The 22,567-nt window shown below is 41.8% G+C and overlaps 1 protein-coding gene and 1 pseudogene across 1 annotated transcript; one reads left to right on the top strand and one right to left on the bottom strand.

Moving 5' to 3' along the window:
* Nucleotides 1-9,252: 9,252 nt before the first annotated feature.
* On the top strand, nt 9,253-9,715 carry LOC114079019 (small ubiquitin-related modifier 2 pseudogene; annotated as a pseudogene).
* Nucleotides 9,716-16,391: 6,676 nt separating this feature from the next.
* Nucleotides 16,392-21,904, bottom strand: LOC114078998 (dehydrogenase/reductase SDR family member 2, mitochondrial-like; the record flags this gene model as incomplete). The annotated part of the gene is made up of 8 exons (XM_027920089.2): nt 16,392-16,503; nt 16,803-16,858; nt 17,230-17,364; nt 17,925-17,976; nt 18,790-18,860; nt 19,347-19,448; nt 20,236-20,413; nt 21,756-21,904. Coding segments are annotated over 8 exons (855 nt in total), but the record flags the coding sequence as incomplete, so codon positions are not given.
* Nucleotides 21,905-22,567: the final 663 nt, after the last annotated feature.

Genomic DNA, 22,567 nt, shown 5'->3' with positions numbered 1-22,567 from the left:
GTGGGGTCATCTGTTGTTAGCTGGTATCTCTGCCCTCAGGATGGTGAAGGTAACCAAGGTGTCACTGTGCTGGGCTAGCAGCTGCTGGGGACAGGGGGCAATTATAAACTGGGTACCTGGCCAGCCAGAGTTCCAAACTGGGAGTTGCCCCCCACCAAAGATGGTGATGAATGTGACTCAAGATGGAGGAGCCTGCTTTCAATGGTGGGGTGTTGGGTCAGGTGGGGGAGCCAGGTAATGGCATTGGACAATGATTTCAGAGATGAGCTCTGTGGCATGCACTGTATGGCTGTTTTTTATTTACATAGGGGCTGACAGTCAAGAGTTTGCCTTGAGTCTCAGAGCACACTTTGGACTTGGACTTTTGGAACTGTTCATCTTAGAGATGAACTGTGAGATGGACATGAACTTTTTGGTTCAGGAGTTGAATGTTATGGCTTGGATATGAGGATTTGAAAGCCCCTGTGTTAATGCAAAAATATTCAGAGGTGACATTATTAGATTATAAGAGCTATAACATAATCAGTTCATCATTTGAATGAACTGATTGAGTGGTAACTGTAGGCAGATGGGGCATGGCTGGAGGAGGTGGGTCACAGGGGGTATGCCCTGGAAGGATTTAACTTCCCTGCAGTGCCCCCTCCCCCACTTTCTCTGTCTGTTTCCTGGCTGCCATGAATGGAGCAGTGATCTCCCACCATGCCCTTCCACCATGATGTGCCTCACCTTGGGCCCAGACCAATGGAATCAACTGTCTATAAACTGAAACCTCTGGAATCATGAACCAAAATGAACTTTCCCTCCTCTAAGTTGATCTTGTCAGATATTATGGTCACAGCGATGCAGAGCTGACTAACACAGGTAATGACTGGAAACTTTCAGGCTCCATTCCAGAAATCCAGTTGTTGAATGTCTCTACAAACCCTGAAAATATCTTATTAACTCTTGTATCAGTATCCTAGGTCTTGAAGAGGAATGAGATAGATTCAGTAAATTTGAGGTTAATAACCTTGTATCGTGCTCCTTAAATGATTAGTTAACATGCCTATATGCAGAGGTAAGTGGAGAACTGACCCAAAGTTTAAGGTAATAAAGGAGGCAAACACTAAATGGATGTAGAGACATCAAGCTTTATCCTGCTTTTAGTTATTCATTGGGCATCTACAGACCCAAGTGGGAAATCTGTGCTTTTAGCAAAAGCAACTTCTTCCAGTCCCTGTTATAGGTGGTTAGTTTATCCTAGAAACTACTGTCATTTCGTTTATTGGGGCTGCCATTCTGCACAAACAGGATGGCAGTCTTATGATAAGGTTGGGCTATTGTAGCTGCTGAGAGTTCATGGGGATGGGAGAACACACACACTATGCTTTCAACAAGTAACAGGGCAAGGGATCAGGAGTCTGTTTGCAATTCTTTTCTTTTATGGTGATCCCAAAGTCTCATTCTCTTGTTTAGTTTATTCTTAGAGATTTTTATTGTCACTGGAGGAGTTCCTGGAGAGGGAGACCTTAACTCAGGATAAGTGGGGTCTTTGCTGTGCTTAACGAAAGGGAATTTCAGCAGGCATCAGTCCACCAAGACACAGATTTGTTTAGGAAAGCAGATATACATTCAAGGGAGAATGCAGGAAATCTGCAGAAGATAGAGGAGGTAGCTCCTCAAACCTCCATCTTGGGAGGCTCAGGAGTACAAAGGGATTTTGTAGGGAGGGAAGGAATGGAAAGGAGGAGCAAGACAGGAAAGCTTCAAGCTTCATGGGGTCTTCATTATCCAGGGTGTGTGTCTCATGTTTTCTTCTTTTCCAGAACATGAGAACATCACAGTGTGTTCCCACTCAGTGGGTTCTTATGCTGTCTCTCCATCAGAAGAATTAGACAACGCTGCAATGGGACCAAGACTCTATTGGGACTTCTTGAAGAAGGGAGACACAACAGTGACCAAAATAGATTAAGCAAGCAGATACGAAAATTTGAGAAACATAATTTAGGGGATTATCTATTGATCAAATATGAAGACCACACCAGATTAAGGCTCCTGGGAATGATCAGACAACCATCAACTATCTTGAGAGCCTCAGACTGATATCAATCCCACATCACAGAGGAGGCCTGCTGGGGCGGGAATCAAAGTGGCCATCAGGATCCACAGTCACCAGTTCTCATGATCTTGCAGGATGGATTCCAGACAAGGAACACATAGCAGCAGGCATGAATTTATTAGTAAAATGGAGAATACAGACATTCAGGACAGATTGAATGGGTCACCTCAGGAGGCTGACACGACCTTGACAATGTTGGGGCCTTTTAAGGGTTTTGAGTCTGCTTGTTCTTGCCTCAATTTCTCATACCCCCTTGAGTGAATTATCCCCCCTTTGAATAGCCTTCAGCAAACTTTCTGGGTGAAGGTCATGATGTCCTTGTTACAAAGGGTGCTTGGGTAGTTATGACATAGCTTTGTGATAAGGGAAGGTCATGGCAACCTGGTCATAAGAGATGGTGATGACACAGTCTAGGAACAGTAGTTCCCTTCACATATTATAATTAGCTGTGGCTGGAGGAGATTCTGACATATCAGGCCCCATTTTCCTGAAGATTTTCAACTTCAATAATGTTCCCCATAAATTAAAGTAATAGTTCCTTTAAGGGGTTATAATTTTCTAGAATGTTGTACATTCCAGCTCCCCTTCTTCAGAAGCTCATCAGCTTTGATAAAGTTTTATTTATCCCCAGTCCTGGGACCTATGGGCTCTCTTTGATTCCTATGTCCTCTACCCACCATCTCATGGCTGGCTAACCTACCTAGCACCAGCAGACCTTCCCAAACCCAGCTCTCACCATGTTTCCCTTAAAAGTGATACAGACAGAGAAGAGCCCAGAATCCAGAAAACGTGTCGCCCACTCTTGAGATGGCCCACATCCTCCCTTGCATGTGTGTTCTTTGCTTTCCTACATAAATCTCTGTGCCTCTACTGACAGAAACTGAAATTCTTTTCTGTCATGTTTTTCAGGGACCCTACTGATCCTGAGTTGTGTTTCCTCCTCTCTGAGAACCCTCTTCTGGAGATATCTCTTCTCTTATGACAAATCATAGCAAGTAAGAAGTTAAGGGCCCTGGGAATTTGCTGATTCAGTGATTCCTCAACAGTTTCATCCTTTATGCTGTTTATCCTTGGACAGTGAGAGAGTTTCTTGGCATTAATGATATACCTGGTTTTGTTGTTGGTGGTGGTGGTTTGTTTGAAGCCCATAAGACTGTTCAAGAGTTAGTGAGTGAAAGGGTAGAGGAAAGCACATACCACTTCATAGCTAACAAGCTATGAGTTAAGGACCAGGAATGCATTTGCCCTTTGTCCCTGTGGTGACTCCTGACTGTCATTCTCTGCTCAGAGTTTTGACTCCCTTAATCTTATAAGGTGCTACTTTTCATGAAGGTCTCTGAAAAGATCTTCTAGCTCCTCAGGCCAGCTCGGGCAGTTTTTCTTTTCTTTTCTTTTTTTTTTTTTTTCTAATTTACATGCTTCGTGTTAGTTGATACATAGAACCAAAGACTAAGGAGGTATACTACAAAGGTCATCAGATGTTCTAGGTTCTACAAATCTAATAAAGAAGGATTTGTAGTTAACATCTTAACCATCCTAGTGGGGCTTCTCTTCAGCAAATGGATCAGGGAGGGGCAGAAAGGCAAAGGAAGGGAAATAGAACAACCCCACGGGAGTGGCCGGTTGACATACTGCAGTATGTAAAGAATCAGGCTCATGCAGCAAGTATTAGACTAATTTCATCTCTCCCTTCTGATACCAGCAATTCATCCTGCCTCCTTCCTCCCACTGTCTTTTCTGTCACTCAGTTCCTTCCTCCTTCAAGTTCCGCTCTGTTTGCTGCTCACCTCGCCAGTCCATATTGTACAGCAGTCTTCCTCATTATAAAGTGATTTTTCTCCGCGTAGTGTTGAGCCTGTTTCTATGGTGATACCAGAGAAAATCTGTGCAGAGATGTTACAGCCAGAAGTCTTCAATTTGAGAGCTCATTAAAGCTGGTTGAGGTGAAGGACTGGCGGAGATTCTCAAAGTGCTTAGCGGAGGTCAAAACTTTGTAGCATAGTTGAGTTGGTGGGACACCCAAAGAACTCTTTAGTGTCATCATGGTTACCTGGATGTCATTGTGATTGCCTGGCACAAGCACAAAACTTTCCACGCCCTTCTTACATCAACTTGACATATTCACAGTATTTTTCATGTACAGCCTCAGATAGTTGGTCTGAGACAACTTTTTAGACAACTTTTTAAACTACTTTGTTGAGGAAGCTCAGTACTGATTATATGGTGGCTACAGAATGATAAAGGATTGCTGGAGAGTTTTCTCTGTATAAAAAAGAAAAACAAATATCTTTTTGTGTAAAGGGTAAACAAACAATAGGGAAGGGGAAGTTCTGCAGAATAATTAATAAAATTGGTTCTGCAAAATCTAATATCCTCTTCTTTTGTCACATGCACCCAAAAGCATTATAGTTTTCAAAAAGATAATATCATATCTCTCATACAAATATAAAATAAATAGGCATCAAACTTTTATTTGATTCATTGATTAACAGGGGAACAAATAAAATGTTGCAATCAATTCAAAGAGCATTTGAGAAGGTAGGCATTTATAGGAAATATTAGAGTAAGGTTGCTGTGTTAGACACACAACTTGTTAATGTCCAACAAGAAAATAAACCCTGACCTTTGGGATCATCTGTTCTATTGGACAGAAATTACTTGTATCTCTAACAATCAAAAACAGCACATTGACCTCTAGCCAGAGACAAGAGAAAATCCAATGCAAGACTGCACTGAAATGCCCTGTTGTCTCTTCTACCTATTTCCACATTTCCAATAATTTTTCTGACATAGAGTAAAAGCAATTTTGTAATGGAGGAGGAGGACACTAATTCTCTGGAAATAAGGGAATCAGGAAGAAGAGATCGTCAGAAAGGGTTCTGGGAGCTGCAGGGAGCAGGCTGTGCTCTGCTCTGAGTTCCTCTGGGTTGTATTAGCACTGCAGCTTTCAGGCTGTGCCTGGCCCTGAGCCATCCACTTGATAAGAAAGTGGTCTGTGAGGGGAAAGGGAAAAAAAAAAAAACAAGGGAGAGAAATAAACTACAGTAGATAGTAGATAGTAGAGGGGGTAGAGAGAGAAGAGGGGAGGGGAGGGGAGGGGGGATAGTAGAGGATAGGAAAGGCAGCAGAATACAACAGACACTAGTATGGCAGTATGTAAAAACGTGGATGTGTAACCGATGTGATTCTGCAATCTGTATACAGGGTAAAAATGGGAGATCATAACCCACTTGAATCAAATGTATGAAATATGATATGTCAAGAGATATGTAATGTTTTGAACAACTAATAATTTAAAAAAAAGTAGGCACAATGATAGCTCTTAATTACACTCAGCAGAAAATAGATGGAAAGTGAAACCAATCTAATTTGCACATTGTTTCAAATACAACATTATTAAATATATAGCATTATTTTTTGAGTTCATATTCATGATAAAAGCTTGAATCCTCAACCCTGGGGACCAAACAAGGCTTTTTATCTTGTGGAAGATAGATTTAGAACTTTTGTAAGTCTACATAAATATAATTCAGGTTTTATATAATGGAAAAATATTATTGATAAAATAAGCATTGCCAAATAATTTTCATACTACTTTTCCATGTATTTCATTGCATTACTTAATAAACCATAAGTCTATTATACCACAAAAAAAAAAAGAAAGAAAAAGAAAGTGGTCTCCCCCCACCCCACTCCATTTTGAGTGCAAGTGCTACGGCAGTATGACTAGGTATATTGTCTGGGCAAACAGATAACCACTGGATGTTGAACATACAGGAAGGACTTATCAAAAAGAAGAATCCCCAGTTGCTCAGTGGAATCATAAGGCACAAACTGATAAATGGATTAATCATGATAATGAAAAGTTATCACCTGTGAACTTATCAGTTAAGTCACAGGCCCATGGACTAGAGGCATATCAAACCCCTATCAGGAAAACCAGGCCCATGACCTTATTTGACACACTAGACCAATGAATGCTGTAACTCCCTCACCTGAAATTCATAAAGGAAGATGCACCTAAGATAGTGGTGGTATGGTGGCACGACCTGTCTTATCAGACCACTTGCTGTATGCCTCCTGAGATGACAGGTGACAAGCTCCAGACTCTCCCTGGGGCTTCAGCTCAGCTCAGTCTCTTGGAGAAACTGCACCTTCCCTGAACAGCTCTGTGTCCTAAATAATTTCCCTGCAACAAGTTCCTTCTTGGGTTAGAACCTCATCTGACTTTCTGCTGTGACTTTTCAGCCCTCTCCCTTTGCTTTCACTTCTGACTCTAATTAAACCTGTGGCCACTGTTAACCCTTTCTTAGCCATTCTGTTACCTATACATCATTGTGGAAAGTGTGATATATGACTTGAATGTTAAAAGTATTACTAATTAACTTTGGGATAGAATAAAAGAACTTGTGATTGCCCTGCTCATGGCTACCAAGTGAACCATGAGAACTGGATGAATTAAAGCTGATGAAGTTGATGTAGCTTTTGAGTTTATTGTTATTCAATAAATTCTGACATTGTAGAAAAACACAAACACGTTGGGTGTATGTTATTAACAGAGCTAACTCATGACAGGAGCCCATACATCTTTCCTCTTGACTCAGGAAGGGAAATGACTCTGCCAAAAGATTTCTAAACCAGGAGTGAGCTAATGCTTGCAGCGCTACCCCCTTGATCAAAGGGAGCAAAGGAATATAGGCACTAAGATGAAGAATCCATTAGTGAGCATCCCTGTTCTCCCAGTCGATAGCAGGAAAATAATTGCATGAAACATCTGCTCTAGGCAAGGATCCCACAGTGAACAGCAGAGGCATAAACAAAAAAAAAAAAATAGCATGAAAATTATCTTGGGCTGTTGGCATGGCTGTACAAGCTCTCTGAGATATATGGGACCACATGTGGTAGATTAATTTTGCCACTAGAGGTATCAAAGGAACAGACAAGAAAGATAATATCTGATAGGTCAAGAACCCCAAGGAGGTGAGAAGGGATGCCTAGCTAGGAACCTCCAAAGATTGTGGTGAGATGGACAGGGAAGTGGAAGAACATCTGTCTCAGTTAATTCTTGCTAGTACACAAAATACCTTAGTCTGGGCAATTTATAAGCAACAGAAATTATTCTCTCATGGTTCTTGTGTCTGAGAAATACAAGATTGGGTTTCTGGCAAATGGGAAAAATAGTAAAAGCTCTCTCAGCTTCCAAGATAGCACCTAATTACTGTAGCCTAAACAAAAAAAAAAATAGCATGAAAATGATCTTGGGCTGTTGGCATGGCTGTACAAGCTCTCTGAGATATGGGACCACATGTGGTAGATTAATTGCTCTGGGTTAATTTTGCCACTAGAGGCATCGATCATTTCACCTCCAAACATTCCTGCATTAATACAGGAGCTTTGGGAGGACACCTCATATTCAAATCATAATATGTTCTAATCATGTCTAAAGGCCCCCACCTTCTAATACTATTGCATTAGGGACTAAGGTTCAAAATGAATTTTGGAGGGACACAAATATTGAAAGTATAGCAACAGTTTGAACTGATGAGAGGGAATGAGGAAAGAGTAAAATTCCTCACAGTCAGATTCATAGGCAATGTATGATTATAAATGATTATTTCTGCCCCCACTATGAAAACAGAAGTTATGGTAGTAAAGGTGCAAGCTTGAGAAGAGAGGTGTTATTAGATGAATCGTATCTTCCACTTCCACTCCACCCCCATTCATACATTTAAGTCCTAACCCCTACTACCTCTGTATGATTGAGGTGGTTTATTTGTTTGATTTGGTGGCAGGGAATCTAGGGGTACTTAACCACTGAGCCACATCCTTAGCCCTTTTTATGTTTTATTTTGAGACAGGGTCTTATGAGTTGTTTAGGGCCTCACTAAGTTGTTAAAGCTGGCTTTCAACTCAACATCCTCCTGCCTCAGCTTCCTGAGCAGCTGGGGTTACAGGTATGCACCACTGTACTCGGCATGACTGAGGTTCTTAAGAGAAGAGGGGATTAGGACACAGACACACATGGAGGGAAGACTATGTGAAGATAAGGGGATAAAATGGTCACTTATAAGCCAAGGAGAGAGTCTTCAGAATAAATAAACCCTGACAAAACGTTAATCATGAACATCCATCTGCCAGAACTGAGAAAATAAATTTATGTTATTTAAGCCCCCAGTCTAATGCACATCATTATGGTAACTTTAGCAAACTAGTTCAGTTGGTGAAGGTTTAAATATGTGCTGAGGGAAAAGGGAGATGATCTTGAGCAGAATAATGTACAAAGATTACTAGATAATACTAAAAGTGAGTATTATATTGGAAGCTATAAGTTTTTAGTGATTTTCTCCAATCTATTCTCAATTCTGCCTAGAAAATACCAGACATGTAAGAGGAGTGCCAAATATGCGTGAATGAATGAATGGACAAATGTATGAATGAATGAAGTTTGGGGGCAAGAACATCAGAAAAATAAAAATATCCTCTAGCACCCAGCTGAAAATAATTTATTTGTGATGTTAGCTAAAATCTGTTAGATTTGTGAGCTTTGCATGGGATTTCCTCAGTCTGAGAATGTAAGCAGGAGAATCACTGAGCCAGAAAGAGATGGCAGATTTGTTTAATATATATATATAAAGAGATTTGTTTTATATATATATATATATATATATATATATATATATATATAGAGAGAGAGAGAGAGAGAGAGAGAGAGAGAATCTTTTGTGTGAATATCCATGAATAAGACTGATGAGGTGCATGGTCCTATGGAACCTACATTTGAGGGGATTTGATTTAAAATTAAAATGAACACATCAGGTATAGTGTCACATGCCTGTAATCCTAGCTACTTGAGTGGCTGAGGCAAGAAGATCACAAGTTCAAAGCCAGTCTGGACACCTTAGTGAGACCCTGTCTCAAAATAAAACAAAAAGGACTTTGAAAGTGACTGGCGTGGGAGGAACATTTACATAAGGTGGTCAAGAGAGATGTCTCCAAAGAGCTATAATTCTCTCTGAGAACTAGATAAGGGATGGTGGGTTATATGCTATGGAGTGTGTTCCAGGCAAAGAGAAAACACATGTGAAAAGATTCTGTAAGAGTGGACCTGGTACCTCTTTTGTGAAGTGGCAGCTGAGGAGACTCCGGCGCTCACCATGGCCGACGAAAAGCCCAAGGAGGGAGTCAGGCCTGAAAACAATGATCATATTAACTTGAAGGTGGCGGGGCAGGATGGTTCTGTGGTGCAGTTTAAGATTAAGAGGCATACAGTAAACTAATGAAAGCATATTGTGAACGACAGGGTTTTTCGAAGAGGCAGATCAGATTCCGATTTGACCGGCAGCCAATTAATGAAACAGACACACCTGCACAGTTGGAAATGGAGGATGAAGATACAATTGATGTGTTCCAGCAGCAGACAGGAGGTGTCTACTAAAAAGGGAACCTGCTACTTTACTCCAGAACTCTGTTCTTACAGACCAAGAATACATTCTCAATTAGAAAACTGCAATTTGGTTCCACCACATCCTGACTACTACAGTATAGTTTTCTTTATTCTTTCATTTTCCCCTTCCCCATTCCTTTATTGTACATAAAGTAACTGGTGTATGTGCACAAGCATATTGCATTTTTTTAATCTAAATGGCCAATGATATGTTTTGATTGACATCAAATGGAGATGGGATGGGGAAAAATACTGGTTCTGTGAAAATATCCCCTTTCTCCATTAGTGTCATGCTCATTCAGCTCTTATCTTTATATTCCAGTAAGTTATTTTGCTCTCACTGTTTTAACAAAAAACAAAAACAACAACAAAAACCTGAACAACATAAAAATCCTTGCATACCTTGTTCGATTGGAGAATTTTAATGTTTTTCATTTATCATTGTAAAACCAAGGACAATTTTATAACTTTTTTGTACATAGCTGTTACATGTAGGGCAATCTGTCTTTAAGTAGGGGTAAATTACTCTTAAAAAAGATTCCTAGATAGTTTTCCCTTCAAGTCAAGCGTCTTGTTATTTAAATAAACTTCTTGTTTAAAAAAAAAAAAGAGGCCCTTGTGAGTGGAACTTAGTAAATGAGGGAAATGTGGTAGGAGATAAAATCAGAAGGAAGCAGCAACTGGAGTATGTAAGACTAGAGAGGTGAGGGAATCTAGGATGAACTATTGTGGCAGAGATTGGCAACTTCACTAAAACTTATTTTTATTTTCTTCCTGGGCATATGGATAGTATATATTTCTTAGCCTTCCTAGAAGTTAGATACAGCCTGGAATTTTGACAGGTGAAAAATATAGTCACTTAAATGAAAACATCAACAGAAATTAGACACTGCATAAGATCAGAGAATTTTAAGAGACAACAAAACAATAAACTCAAAATGAAACACAGAGAGAAAAAAGCTGAGGGAAATTACAGAACTTCAGCAACCTGTGATATCATATGAAGTGGTGTAGTTGGAGTTCCAGGAGAGAGGAAGAAAGCAAAGAATGAAAAAATAACTTAATTGGTAAAGGTTGAAATTTTATAAATTCGAAGAAACTATAAAACTCGTACAACCTGAGAAAATCAACCTCAAGAAGAATAAACACATGGGGGAAACTCAAGGCACATCAAAATCAAATTGTTAAAAATCAGTGACACAGAAAATTACATCTTAAAATCAGGCATAGAGATGGGAAGGTGAAAGCGAGGAAGACACATTACAGACAAAGATAAGAACTATCCAGATTTCTCAAGTTACACAAGCCAGAAGGAAATCACATCACCTCTCTTAAAGTATTGGGGCGGGGGTGGGGTAGGGGGTGGGAATGGCTAAATCTTGAATTTTACACAAGCAAAACATTTCTTGAAATATGAAAGTACTATTCGGGCACTAGTGGCGCATGTCTGCAATCCCTGAGGCTCAAGACGCTGAGGCAAGGAGGATTGCAAGTTCAAAGCCAGACTCAGCAACAGTGATGTATTAAGCAACTCAATGAAACCCTGTCTCTAAATAAAATATACAATAGAGCTGGGGATGTGACTCAGTGGTCAAGTGCCTCTGAGTTCAATCCCTGGTACCAAAAAAAAAAAAAAAAAGAAAAAGAAAAAGGAAGAAAGTACTGAGAAGAATACAAAGACAAACCACCGGTGGGGAGAAAATATTTACAGTATATATACCTGATAAAGGACTTGTATGCAAAGTCTATGAGAACCCTTAAAACTCAACAATAAGAAATAAACAATCCAATTAAAAAATGAGCAAAGCATCTGAATATATACTTTTTAAAATATTGTATACAATAAAGATGAGAAATAAGTGTATAAAAATATGTTCAACATTATATGACATTCGGAAATTGCAAATTAAAACAATAACAAGATGCCACTAATGCCTATTAGAATGGCCATAATCCAAAACACTGACAACATCAACTACTGTCAAGGATGTGGAGCAATAGGAATTCACAGTCCTTGCTGGTGTGAACGCAAAATGATATTCACTTTGGAAGACATTTTGGCAGTTTCTTACAAAACTAAACATTCTTTTACCATATGATCCAGTAATCACACTGCTCTGCTATGGATTGAATGTTTGTGTGTCCCTTCCAAAGATTGTATACTGAGTCCCTAACCGCAAATGTGATGAAAATTAGAGGTGGGAATTTGGACATAATTAGATCAAGCTGAGGTCATAAATGTGGAAACCCCAGGATGAGATCAGTGTCCTTACAAGAAGAGGTAGTCCCTCATCAGGGACTACCTAATCTGTTAACAGTTTAATCTTGACCCAGATTTGGAAAATCCCCAGCCTATCCCATGGTGCAGAGAACACCAAGGGTGTGGCCATATGACAGAACCAGGGACCTAATGAGCCACCCAAGTAGAGAGACCAAAAGATCTCGATTTCTCTCTTCACCATGTGTGAACAGAGCAAGAAGATAACCATCTGCAAGGCAGGAAGTGTCAATTTTCTCCTGGGACCTCCTGACCCTCACCAGGAACCTGACATGTTGGCGACCCCCTGGTGTTGAACTTCCCAGACTCCAGAATTGTGAACAATAAATGTCTGTTGTTTAAGTCACCCAGGCTATGGTATTTTGTGATAGCCACCTAGATTGATATATGCCTGTGTATTTATCCAAATGAGTTTTAAAAAGTATCCACACAAAAACTGCAAACGAATGCTTATAGCAATTTTATTCATAGTTTCCAAGACTTAGAAGCAGCAAAGATAAACTAGCACAGGTGAATGGATAAGTAAATTGTGGTACATACACACAATGGAATATTATTCAGTGATAAAAATACATGAGCTATTTAAGTCACAAAGAAGACATGGAGAAATCTCAAACATATATTCCTAGGTGAAAGAAACCAGTCCAAAAAAGCTACATATTATATGATTCTAAAAATATGGCACTCTAGAAAAAGGCAAAACTATGAGGACAGCAAAATAACCAGTGGTTGCCAAGAGTTAGTGGAGAGGGAGACATGAATAGGAGGATCGCAGAGGATTTTTAGGGCAATGAAATTATTCTTTATGATACCATGAGGGTGGATACCTATCATTATACATTTGTTCAAATTCACAGAATAAAATCAAATGCAAACTCTGGACTTTAGACAATTATGATGTGTCAATATAAGTTCATCAATTCTAAGAAATGCACTACTCCCAGCAGGGGATTCTGATAATAGAAGAAGATGTACATGTGCAGACTATATAAGGAACTGAAACAACTTCATAGCAAAAGAAAATCTGGCTTTAAAATAAGCGAATGAGCTAAGCATAGTGGTACATACCTGTAATCCCAGCCAAGGCAGGATTGCAAGTTCAAGGCCAGCCTCAGCAACTTAGTGAGGCCCTAAGCAACTTAGCAAGACCATGTCTCAAATAAAAAATAAAAAGGACTGGGGATGTGGCTCAGTGGCCTTTGGATTCAATCCCTGGTACCAAAAATGAAGTAAAAAATAAAATAAAATAAGCAAATAACCTACATAGAGATTTCACAAAGAAGACATACAAATGGCCAAAAGGTATATGAAATATGCTCAACATTGCTAGTCATCAAGAAATTGCAAATAAAAACCCCAATAAAATATCACTCTAGTTAGAATGGCTGCACTAAAAAGACAAAAGGTAATGAGTGCTGTCAAAGATGTGGAAAAAGAGAACACTTACACATTATTGATGGGAATGTATATAAGGACAGCCATTATAGAAAACAGTCTCGCAGTTCTCCACAAAATTAGAATAGAACTTTTATTGATTGGGTTATTTGGGGTTTTTTGGGGGGTTTTTTTGTTTGGTTTTTTTTTTTTTTTTTTTTTTGGTGTTCAGTTTTTTGAGTTCTTTATATACGCTAGAGATTAATGCTCTATCTGATGTGTGAGGAGTAAAAATTTGCTCCCAAGATGTAGGCTCTCTATTCACCTCACGGACTATTTCTTTTGTTGAGAAGAAACTTTTTAGTTTGAGTCCATCCCATTTATTAATTCTTGATTTTAATTCTTGATCCAAAGGAGTCTTATTAAGGAAGTTGGGGCCTAATCCCACATGGTGGAGATTAGGGCCTATTTTTTCTTCTTTTAGATGCAGGGTCTCTGGTTTTATTCCTAAGTCCTTGATGCATTTTGAGTTGAGTTTTGAGAGATAGGGGTTTAATTTCCTTTTTTTGCATATGGATTTCCAGTTTTTCCAGCATCCTTTGTTGAAGAGGCTATCTTTTCTCCAATGTATGTTTTTGGTACCTTTGTCAAATATAAGATAACTGTAATTATGTGGGTAGGTCTCTGTGTCCTCTATTCTATACCATTGGTTTACCAGTCTGTTTTAGACACGTCTCAGAAGATGATATATATGAAAAAATGTTCATCATCGCTAGCAATTAGAGAAATGCAAATCAAGACCACTCTACGATTTTATCTCACTCCAGTCAGAATGGCAGTTATTATGAAGACAAACAACAATAAGCATTGGCGAGGAAGTGGGGAGAAAGGTACGCTCATACACTGCTGGTGGAACTGCAAACTGGTGCAGCCAATATATGGAAAGCAGTATGGAGATTTCTTGGAAAATTGGGAATGGACCACCATTTGACCCAGCTTTCCCTCTCCTTGGGCTATACCCAAAGAATACTACAGGGACATACTACAGGGACACAGACACATCAATGTTTATAGCAGCACAATTCACAATAGCTAAACTGTGGAATCAATCTACATGCCCTTCAATAGATGAATGGATAAAAAAAATGTAGCATATATACACAATGAAATATTACTCAGCAATAAAAGAGAATAAAATCATTTGCAAGTAAATGGATGGAGTTAGAGAAGATAATGCTAAGTGAAGTTAGCCAACCCCAAATAACCAAATGCCAAATGTTTTCTTTGATATAAGGAGGCTGATTTATAATGGGATAGAGAGAGGGAGTATGGGAGGAATAGAGGAACTCTAGATAGGGCAAAGGGGTTGGAGGGGAAGGGAAGTGGGCATGGGGTTAGAAATGATAGTGGAACATGATGATCATTTTATCCAAAGTACATATATGAAGACAAGAATTGGTGTGAATATACTTTGTATACAACCAGAGATATGAAAAATTGTGCTCTATATGTATAATAAGAATTGTAATGCATTCTGCTGTCTTATATAATATAAAATTTTAAAAAAAGAAAAAATTAGAATAGAACTACCTACCACATGATCCAGTAATTCCACAACTGGTATACACACAAATGAAAGAAATCAGTGTGTTGAAGAGATATATCTGTATTCCCATGCTTATTGAGGAGTTACTCACAACAATTAAGATATGTGAATCAACCCAAGTGTCCATTAGTGGATGAATGGATACATAAAATGTGAGATAGATATAGATATAGATATATAGCTACTTGGCCATAAAAGATAAAATCCTGTCATTTGCAACACTATGGATGGAACTAGAGGATATTACACTAAGTGAAATAAGCCAGGCACAGAGGGAAAACTACCATATGATTTCACTCACATGGGAAATCTAAAAAATTCAATCTCAAAGAAGTAGAGAGTAGAATAATGGTTACCAGAGGCTAGGAGACAAGTGAAGGGGAGATGTGGATTGGTCCGTCAATGGGTACAAAATCAGAGTTAAATAAAGAGAATAAATTCTGTACCAGGAGTGGTGGCATACACCTGTAACCTCAGCTACTCAGGAGGCTGAGTCAGGAGGATCACAAGTTTGGGGGCAGTCTGGGTAACTTAGCAAGACCCTATCCCAAAATAAAAATTAAAAAGAGCTTGGGAGTGGGAGTGGGATAGCTCAGTGGTAGACTACTTGTCTAGCATGCACAAAGCCCTGGGTTCAAGAAAAAAAAAGAGTAAATTCTAGTGTTCTAACGTACAGTAGGATGATAGTAGTCACTACTAATGTGTTGTACATTCCAAAATAGCTAAAAGAGAGAATTTTGGATGATTAACCACAAAGAGATGTTAGATATGCCAATTACTCTGATTTGATCCTCACACAATGTATACATGTATCAAAACATCACATTGTACTCCACATATTTGTACAATTTTTATGTTTCAGTTAAAAAGGTTTTAAATGTAATTTAAACAAAAAGCAATTACGAATGAGTGGACAGAATTTAGCACATCCAATAAGGTATAAAGCAGCACCTCAGGGCCAAAGGCAGGCCTGAAGGACAGGTAGGCGTGGTTATGGAAATCTACCTGCAGAAAGCTGCAGACAGAATAGCCCATATATGGCAATCAGAAGGGAGGCTGAAAAACAAATTATCTGATCTCACTCTCCTCTGCCTTCCAGTCTCCTGTTAGTGCCTCCCATTGACCAAACCCAGCTGCAGGCCAGAGGTCTAGGGACCATCAGTGCAGGCCACGGGTCCTCCTAAGGCACTGAGTAGACAAGCATGGACAAGTAGATCTGGAGGGAAAGATGGGAAGTATACAGCCCAATTTTCAACTCCATGGGAAAGGAATGAAGGGAGGGAGGGAGGGGTAAAAATTCTTAGGGATGAGGGACAGAGAAAAGGGAAGAGACTGATCAAGGAGTGGCTTCTAGATCAAGGGGACTGCTCATGTATTACTAGCCAAAAGAGGAGTGAGCTCAGATTAGATGTTTCAAAATGTTTATTTTCACATGAAAAGTTTCAACACCTGCCTTCTAGTTTCCTGAGCAAGTTTCCCAATCTGACCCTGGATGCTACAGACTCTAAGGCTCCCCACCTCCCTATTCCCTGCCAAACCCCTCATTTTCCACTGAGGACCACAGCCCCACTTTCTTAGCATCACACTCTCTTCACAGCTTAGGAGAGTAGCCAGCCACTGTGATGTTCTCCCCAGTGATATAGCTGGCATCTGAAGAGCACAGGAAGGATACAATCCCCGCACAGTCCTCTGGCTCCCCAAGCCTGAATAAAACAGAGAAGAGCTGAGGTCACAGCCTTTGCAGTATTGAACTGTGACCTCAGGTTTTGCTGGGCCAGAGGTAGCCTAGCATTCACCCCAATAAGCCAATACCTCACCAGGCTCCACGGATGGTCATAGTGAGCTCACATCCACCCTTCTGCCCCCAACCCAGGACTGTGCTGTGCCCCCCTAGAAAGGAGAACAGCCAGTACACTGAAAGAAGATCAAGGATCTGTCTCTTCTTGAAATTGAATTTCCCTTGAGGTAGACACTGACCTCTAAAGCCCCAAACCCCACCTACCGCTGCAATCCATAGATTTTGTTCAAATCAGATGGCGTGTACGGCAATGTTTTCTCCTAGGGAAAGATTTCAGAGTCAGCATTAGGCAGAGGGATATTGGTAGGGGTGGGGATGGATTTGGGGGTGGGGGGATGGGAAGAGCATCATGGCCCGCTAATGCCTCTCTGGGGGAAGATCCTGTTCTGGCAGTGAGGTAGGGCTCTGGTCTGCTCCCCACAGAGGATTAAGACCCCCATTCTTCTGCAGGAAATGGGGGGGCTGCTGGTTCTGAAGCCAGAGGGCACAGCCTCTCAGTGATGAGCCTGGACTGAGGCTCTAGTAGGTATGTGGTCTCTGGGGGCCCAATTCCGACAGGAGCCCAGCCATGGAAAGGACCACTGAGACTGTGGTTGTGGGGACTGGGAGCAGAAGCCATTGTCATAGTCACCATTTGAATAAAGTCGGTCTTGATTATTCCTGGTACTATGCTGTTCACTCGGATGCCTTTGGGAGCCAGCTCCACAGCCAGAGACTTACAGAGGCCCAACAAGGCCGTCTTGCTGGTATTATAGACTCCCAGCTTCTATAAAGCAAAAGGAAGAAAACTAATAGTTCTGCATGGGAAGAAGGGTCTTATTCAAACAAAACTGTGACCCTGGGTCACAGACTAAGAAGATATGCCTGACTCTAGGCCCCAACAAAAATTCCTCCCCCACCCCTCAAGTCTTCACAGAGATTTTCAAGGAGTGAAATTCTGAGATGAAGGGGCTCCTCATACTTAAGGAAATGTCAGCAAATTGCTGCCATGTGTGGCCAAACTTGACACAGAGAGAGCAGCACTGCACTTTAGAACATTCACTTAGGAAATTGGAATTAGGAGATCCAGGGTCCAGTCCTTGCAGTAATGCAAACTAACTATGCTTACCCTGACTAAATGGTCTAACACCCTGGGTTTCAGAGATAACGTGACAGAATGAGAGTATAATACCCGGCCTGTAGCATTCAGGGCGTTAGGCTACTGGTACACATCTCAAGCCCACTTTATCTGGTATCAACAGCCAGTTCCCCCTCACCCCACTGCAGGGTCTCACAAGAAACCAACTCAGATGCCCCCCAAGCTCCACCTGAGGATCTCATACTCACTGATATTGGCATATAAGCTGCCACAGATGAGACCAGAACCACAGAGCCTCCCCTATGAGGAGAAAAGGAAATAAGATAAGATGACAGATGAGGTCAACTAAGAGATTATATGAGCCAGGGAATTATTATACTCCCACACTAAAAGAAAACCAGCTCAGCATTCATGGTGAAAAGCATAAGTGTTGGGGAACAATTTGGAACACGGGGGAGAAGCTGGACCTTTAAGTTAAATGTCAGTACCACCCAATAAGCACAGCCAGAGTGGTGTCCCTTGGGGCCCTGCCTAGTGAGAGGCAGCACTCCCAGAAAGCAGAATCCCAGTAATGTTCATGTGTCATAGAGACTCCTGTGGGGTCAGGATGTCACTCATGAGTCCCAGCCTGGCTTGCCCCTTGGTGGCCACAGGACACAAAAGAGCCAGGCTCTGCAGGGGAAGGTGAGAAAGAGCAAACCCACAGTGTCTCTGACCAGAAGGGAAACAGGTGAGATGGCCCAGAGAGGAGGGTAAGAGTTAGGGAATCGGAACAGGGGACCCCAGGCTGCTTCTCTCTGGAAACTTTGTTCCTGCAACTACCACTCAAGGGGCAAAATCCCTGCCATTTTCTGTGATGTAATAATCTAAGGGTTCGTGAAATATCCTTTAAGGAACAGAAAGGCAAGTTCTGACTCCTCCCAGCCAATGCTTCTCTTCAACACAACTGTCACATCCTCGGGGAAGGAAGGTAGGTCTGGAAACAGAATGTTTCCCAAAAGACACACCTGCCATCTCTCCCATAATCCTCTACTTCATGGGCCCCTGCCCCAAGTGCTTTCTTGGGGTAGGAAAGACCAGTGTATGCCCCACCCATTCCTCTCATGCCCTCACCCCCTGTTCTCCATGTGGGGCAGCAGCTGGCTCAGCAGCAGGGCCGGGGCCTTCACATTCACTCCCAGGATCTGAAATCAGAAAGAATATAGAGAAAGGCAGCGGGGAGAGAGCAATTCCATCTGCTCAGGGCCCATTCTCCCTGATCACTTGGAGATCAATGGTCAGAGCAGGAATGAAGCTCCATAACTGTGGCAAGTAGCCAGGGCACTGTGTTTCTTGGGACAGCCAATTTGAGAGTCCAGATTGTGATAGCTTCAGACACCTGAGCTGGAGAGGGTCTCTGCCATGAACAGATCCAGAAATCTGGCATCTCAGGACTTTACAGCTGGGACCAACACAAAGAGAGTCCATATAGAGGAAGTTTCTGAAGACTGGTATAGGATGGACATGGTCAGTGCCTGTTGAGCCTACTGATGGCTCCAGTGAGCCCTAATCCCATCCACTAGAGCCAGTATTGATGGTGGTATATGGGAGCTGTGTGCGCACATGCATATGTGCAAACAGGTGGATAGTGTGCCATGCAGGATGGGTAAAACCCTACGCCCAGTCCTTACCTTGTCCCAGACTTGCTCACTGGCTCCCAGAGTGCTCCCCACCAAGGGATTGACCCCCGCCACACACACCAGGAAATCAATGCCCTTATGGTGCTCTAGGGCCTGTGGAAGAAATGACATAAGCTGTGAATGAAGGAATGGATAAATGGTAAAAATGACCCAGAGGAAATATCTAACCCCTGTCTGGCTATCCTGGAGCTGTCCAGGAGCAGAATCAGATCCTGGCAATCAGAGGTGGACTGAACTGATTATGCCTCTCCTCTTTAGAAACATCAGTTTTCTGCCCCCAAAGGACACCTGGTTGGTCCCTGGGCCCCACTGACCCAGATCTTCACTTAGGAAGTATCCCCACTTTCATCTCTTCCATTTATAATTATTTCCTTCTCTTTGCTTCCTCTGCTCTGAAAGATTCTTCCTTCGATCTGACATATCAAAAGCATATGCCCATTCTACATCCCATCAGGTTCACAACTTGCCTCTTCTAAGGGTAGTCCCACAGGAAAATCTCCTACCCCAGAGTAGTCTAGCAAACTCCTAACTCAGCACACATAGGTGTTAGAGCTGTGCTGCTTAGACTTCAACATGAACTTGGATTAACTTGAAGATTTTGTAAAAATTCAGCAGCTCTGGCAAGATCTGAGGTTCTGAGTCTCAAGCAAGATGCTGTGTCATGCCCAGCTCTTGGTCATCAGATTGGCATGGCTCTAGTCTAACCATGAAGGTTCCCTCCTGTCAGCAAACTTCTTGTGTCCATTTGCTTATTCTCTGACCAGGTCCCTGTCCTGGGCTGCATATGTTATTGGCCTAGAATCCAGTGCTAGAGACCCCGACTCTTCTTGCCAGAGCTGGATCTGCATATTCCCATCTGATCCATTCCTCAGCCTCTCACCTTAGCCACCAGTCTATCTCGGTCTTCAGCCTTCCCCACATGGCACACAGTGCCTGTCACGCTCAGTCCCTCCTTCTGAAGAGTGGTCACTGCCTGGTCCACGTTCCACTGCTTCCGGCTACAGATGACCACATGGGCCCCATTCTGGGCCAGATGCCTGGCGATGGCAAAGCCAATACTGCAGATAGAGAATAAGATGACCTCACCTCTCCCCAAACTGCTTTCTCAAACCTGATACTTAGATGCAGATTGAGTTCCTGATGTTGTCTAAGAGCCGCCTCCAAATCCTCTGAGCAGGGAAAAGGAATTATTTAATGCCTACTACATATCAGGTCTTCACAAAAGCTCCCTCATTTAATTCTCACAACTTTATGTACAATAATAATATTTTATAGATAAGGATATTTCCATATCAAATTTGCTAAAAGGAGCTTTAAAAAGTAATGTTCCATCAGAACAGTTGTAAACTTGCTGGGCACCAGGCCTAAATTGTAGAGAGTCTTTTTAACTGCCCAGCATTTTTTCCCTTTGTTCTAATCAGAGAGTTCTGGCATAAATCGTGATTTCTCTAAGCCTTTGCTCTGCTCTGCAACTTAAAAACTTTTCTGCTGAAGAGCATGTTCTCTGCCTGTTTCCTTACATTAAGGAGGGCTGAGCACTCTTGACTTGGTCTGGTTAAGATAAAGGAAGGGCACAAGGCATGTTCCCACTATCCTGTAGAAACCATCCAGGTAGCTTGGAATTTTGAAAGTATTCATCTATTATGGAGGCTAAGTATTGGGAACACACACAAAGGTTTAAAACACCACAGGGATCTGGGAAGTCTATAATTACTAAACAATTCTAAAATACAGTGGTTTAAATTGGTGCTATTATAGACCACAAAAGGTCAAAAGGAAGATGATGCCCCTAAAGCACAAAATCCAGAAACCTCCCCTCCTTCTACCTGTGGTAAGGACTTATTATAGACTGCCGCTCATTCTGGCAGCCAGAGCACATGAAAGCATGGCTTCTGTCCCTTCAGAGGATGGCTTTGAAGGGACACAGGAAGAAATGAAGATTTGTCCATGAAAACTCTTGGCACTGCTCTTGAGACATTGCCCTGCCTATTCCCCAGTGCCAGTGGGCATTCTGCTGTCACTGAAACCCCTGAGTCTGAAACACAATAGGAATTGGGCTTCTCTCTATTAGATGAGGATGCCAAAAGACCGTGGCCACGGGGCTATGAAGGATGTGGGCAAGAGGGCTATCCTGGTGGCAATAAGTTAAATATCTGGGGATTACCCAGCCAGTAAATGGTAAAGACTATCTTCACAGCTGCTCTGATTGACTCAGTATAACTGGTTTTCTGACCACCTCATTCTTGGAGCTCAGAAACCAGATATTTTAGGGAGAGATGTGGAGTTAAATACCAAAGCTGTGTGATGACGTAGGGACCCTGAGCAGGCAGGGATACCTGAGATGAGCATGACTTTAGTGACATCTGGTCATGAGGCAGTCAGGGACTTCCATTCACCCACCCTTTAGTAGATCCGGTGATCACCGCCACTTTATCAGCCAGGGAGCGGCTCTTATCTGCTCTTTCACTGAACATTCTTGTTGATAGAGGGATGGAGGAGCAATGAAGACCCCTCAAGGTCCATGATAACGCCCTGAACATGGGTGGAAGTTGTTATCTGGCCATCTTCCTGAACACAAAACTTCTTAGGGGAAGAACCTGGGAAGACATTACATTACAGAACACATTAGGACCTGTGTCGTCCTGCATCCTCCAGGGAGACTCCACTGAAGTCTCTGATAGGTGTCCCACCATCCTCCAAACTTACCAGGAAGCTATAGAGCCATCCATGTCCTTTCTGTGGCCAACTCCCCAGGCAGGCTCCCCTGACCTATAGTGAACTACCCCACTGAGGCAGACAGGGCCAAGCATGGCAGTGGCTCATGGTAGAAGCCTAAGGGGTACTTGCCTAACCCATCTCCACACCTCCAAATAAAGACTATCACCATATTCTTTTGTTTTTGTTTTGTTCTTTTTGTGATTCTGAACCTCATGCATAGTGGGCAAGTGCTCTATCCCTAAGCCATATCCCCAGTCCTTTTTAGTTTTCATTTTGAGACAGGGTCTCACTAAGCTGCCCAGCCTGGCCTTGAACTTGAGATCCTCCTGCTTTAGCTTCCTGAATAGCTGAGATTTTAGTTGTGCACCATCATTCCTGGCTTTATATTCTTCTCAGAGTTACCTCTGTACTTCCTCTACACAGCCAACATTGGAACATTGAACTTGTATATTTTAAAAAAAATTTTTTTTTGGTGGTTCTGGAGATGGAACCCA

The sequence above is a fragment of the Marmota flaviventris genome, chromosome 2, assembly GCF_047511675.1.
Source record: "Marmota flaviventris isolate mMarFla1 chromosome 2, mMarFla1.hap1, whole genome shotgun sequence".
NCBI classification, from domain to species: Eukaryota; Metazoa; Chordata; class Mammalia; order Rodentia; family Sciuridae; genus Marmota; species Marmota flaviventris.
The sequence above is the reverse complement of the archived record's forward strand: the minus strand, read 5'-3'. Positions and strand labels throughout refer to the sequence as shown.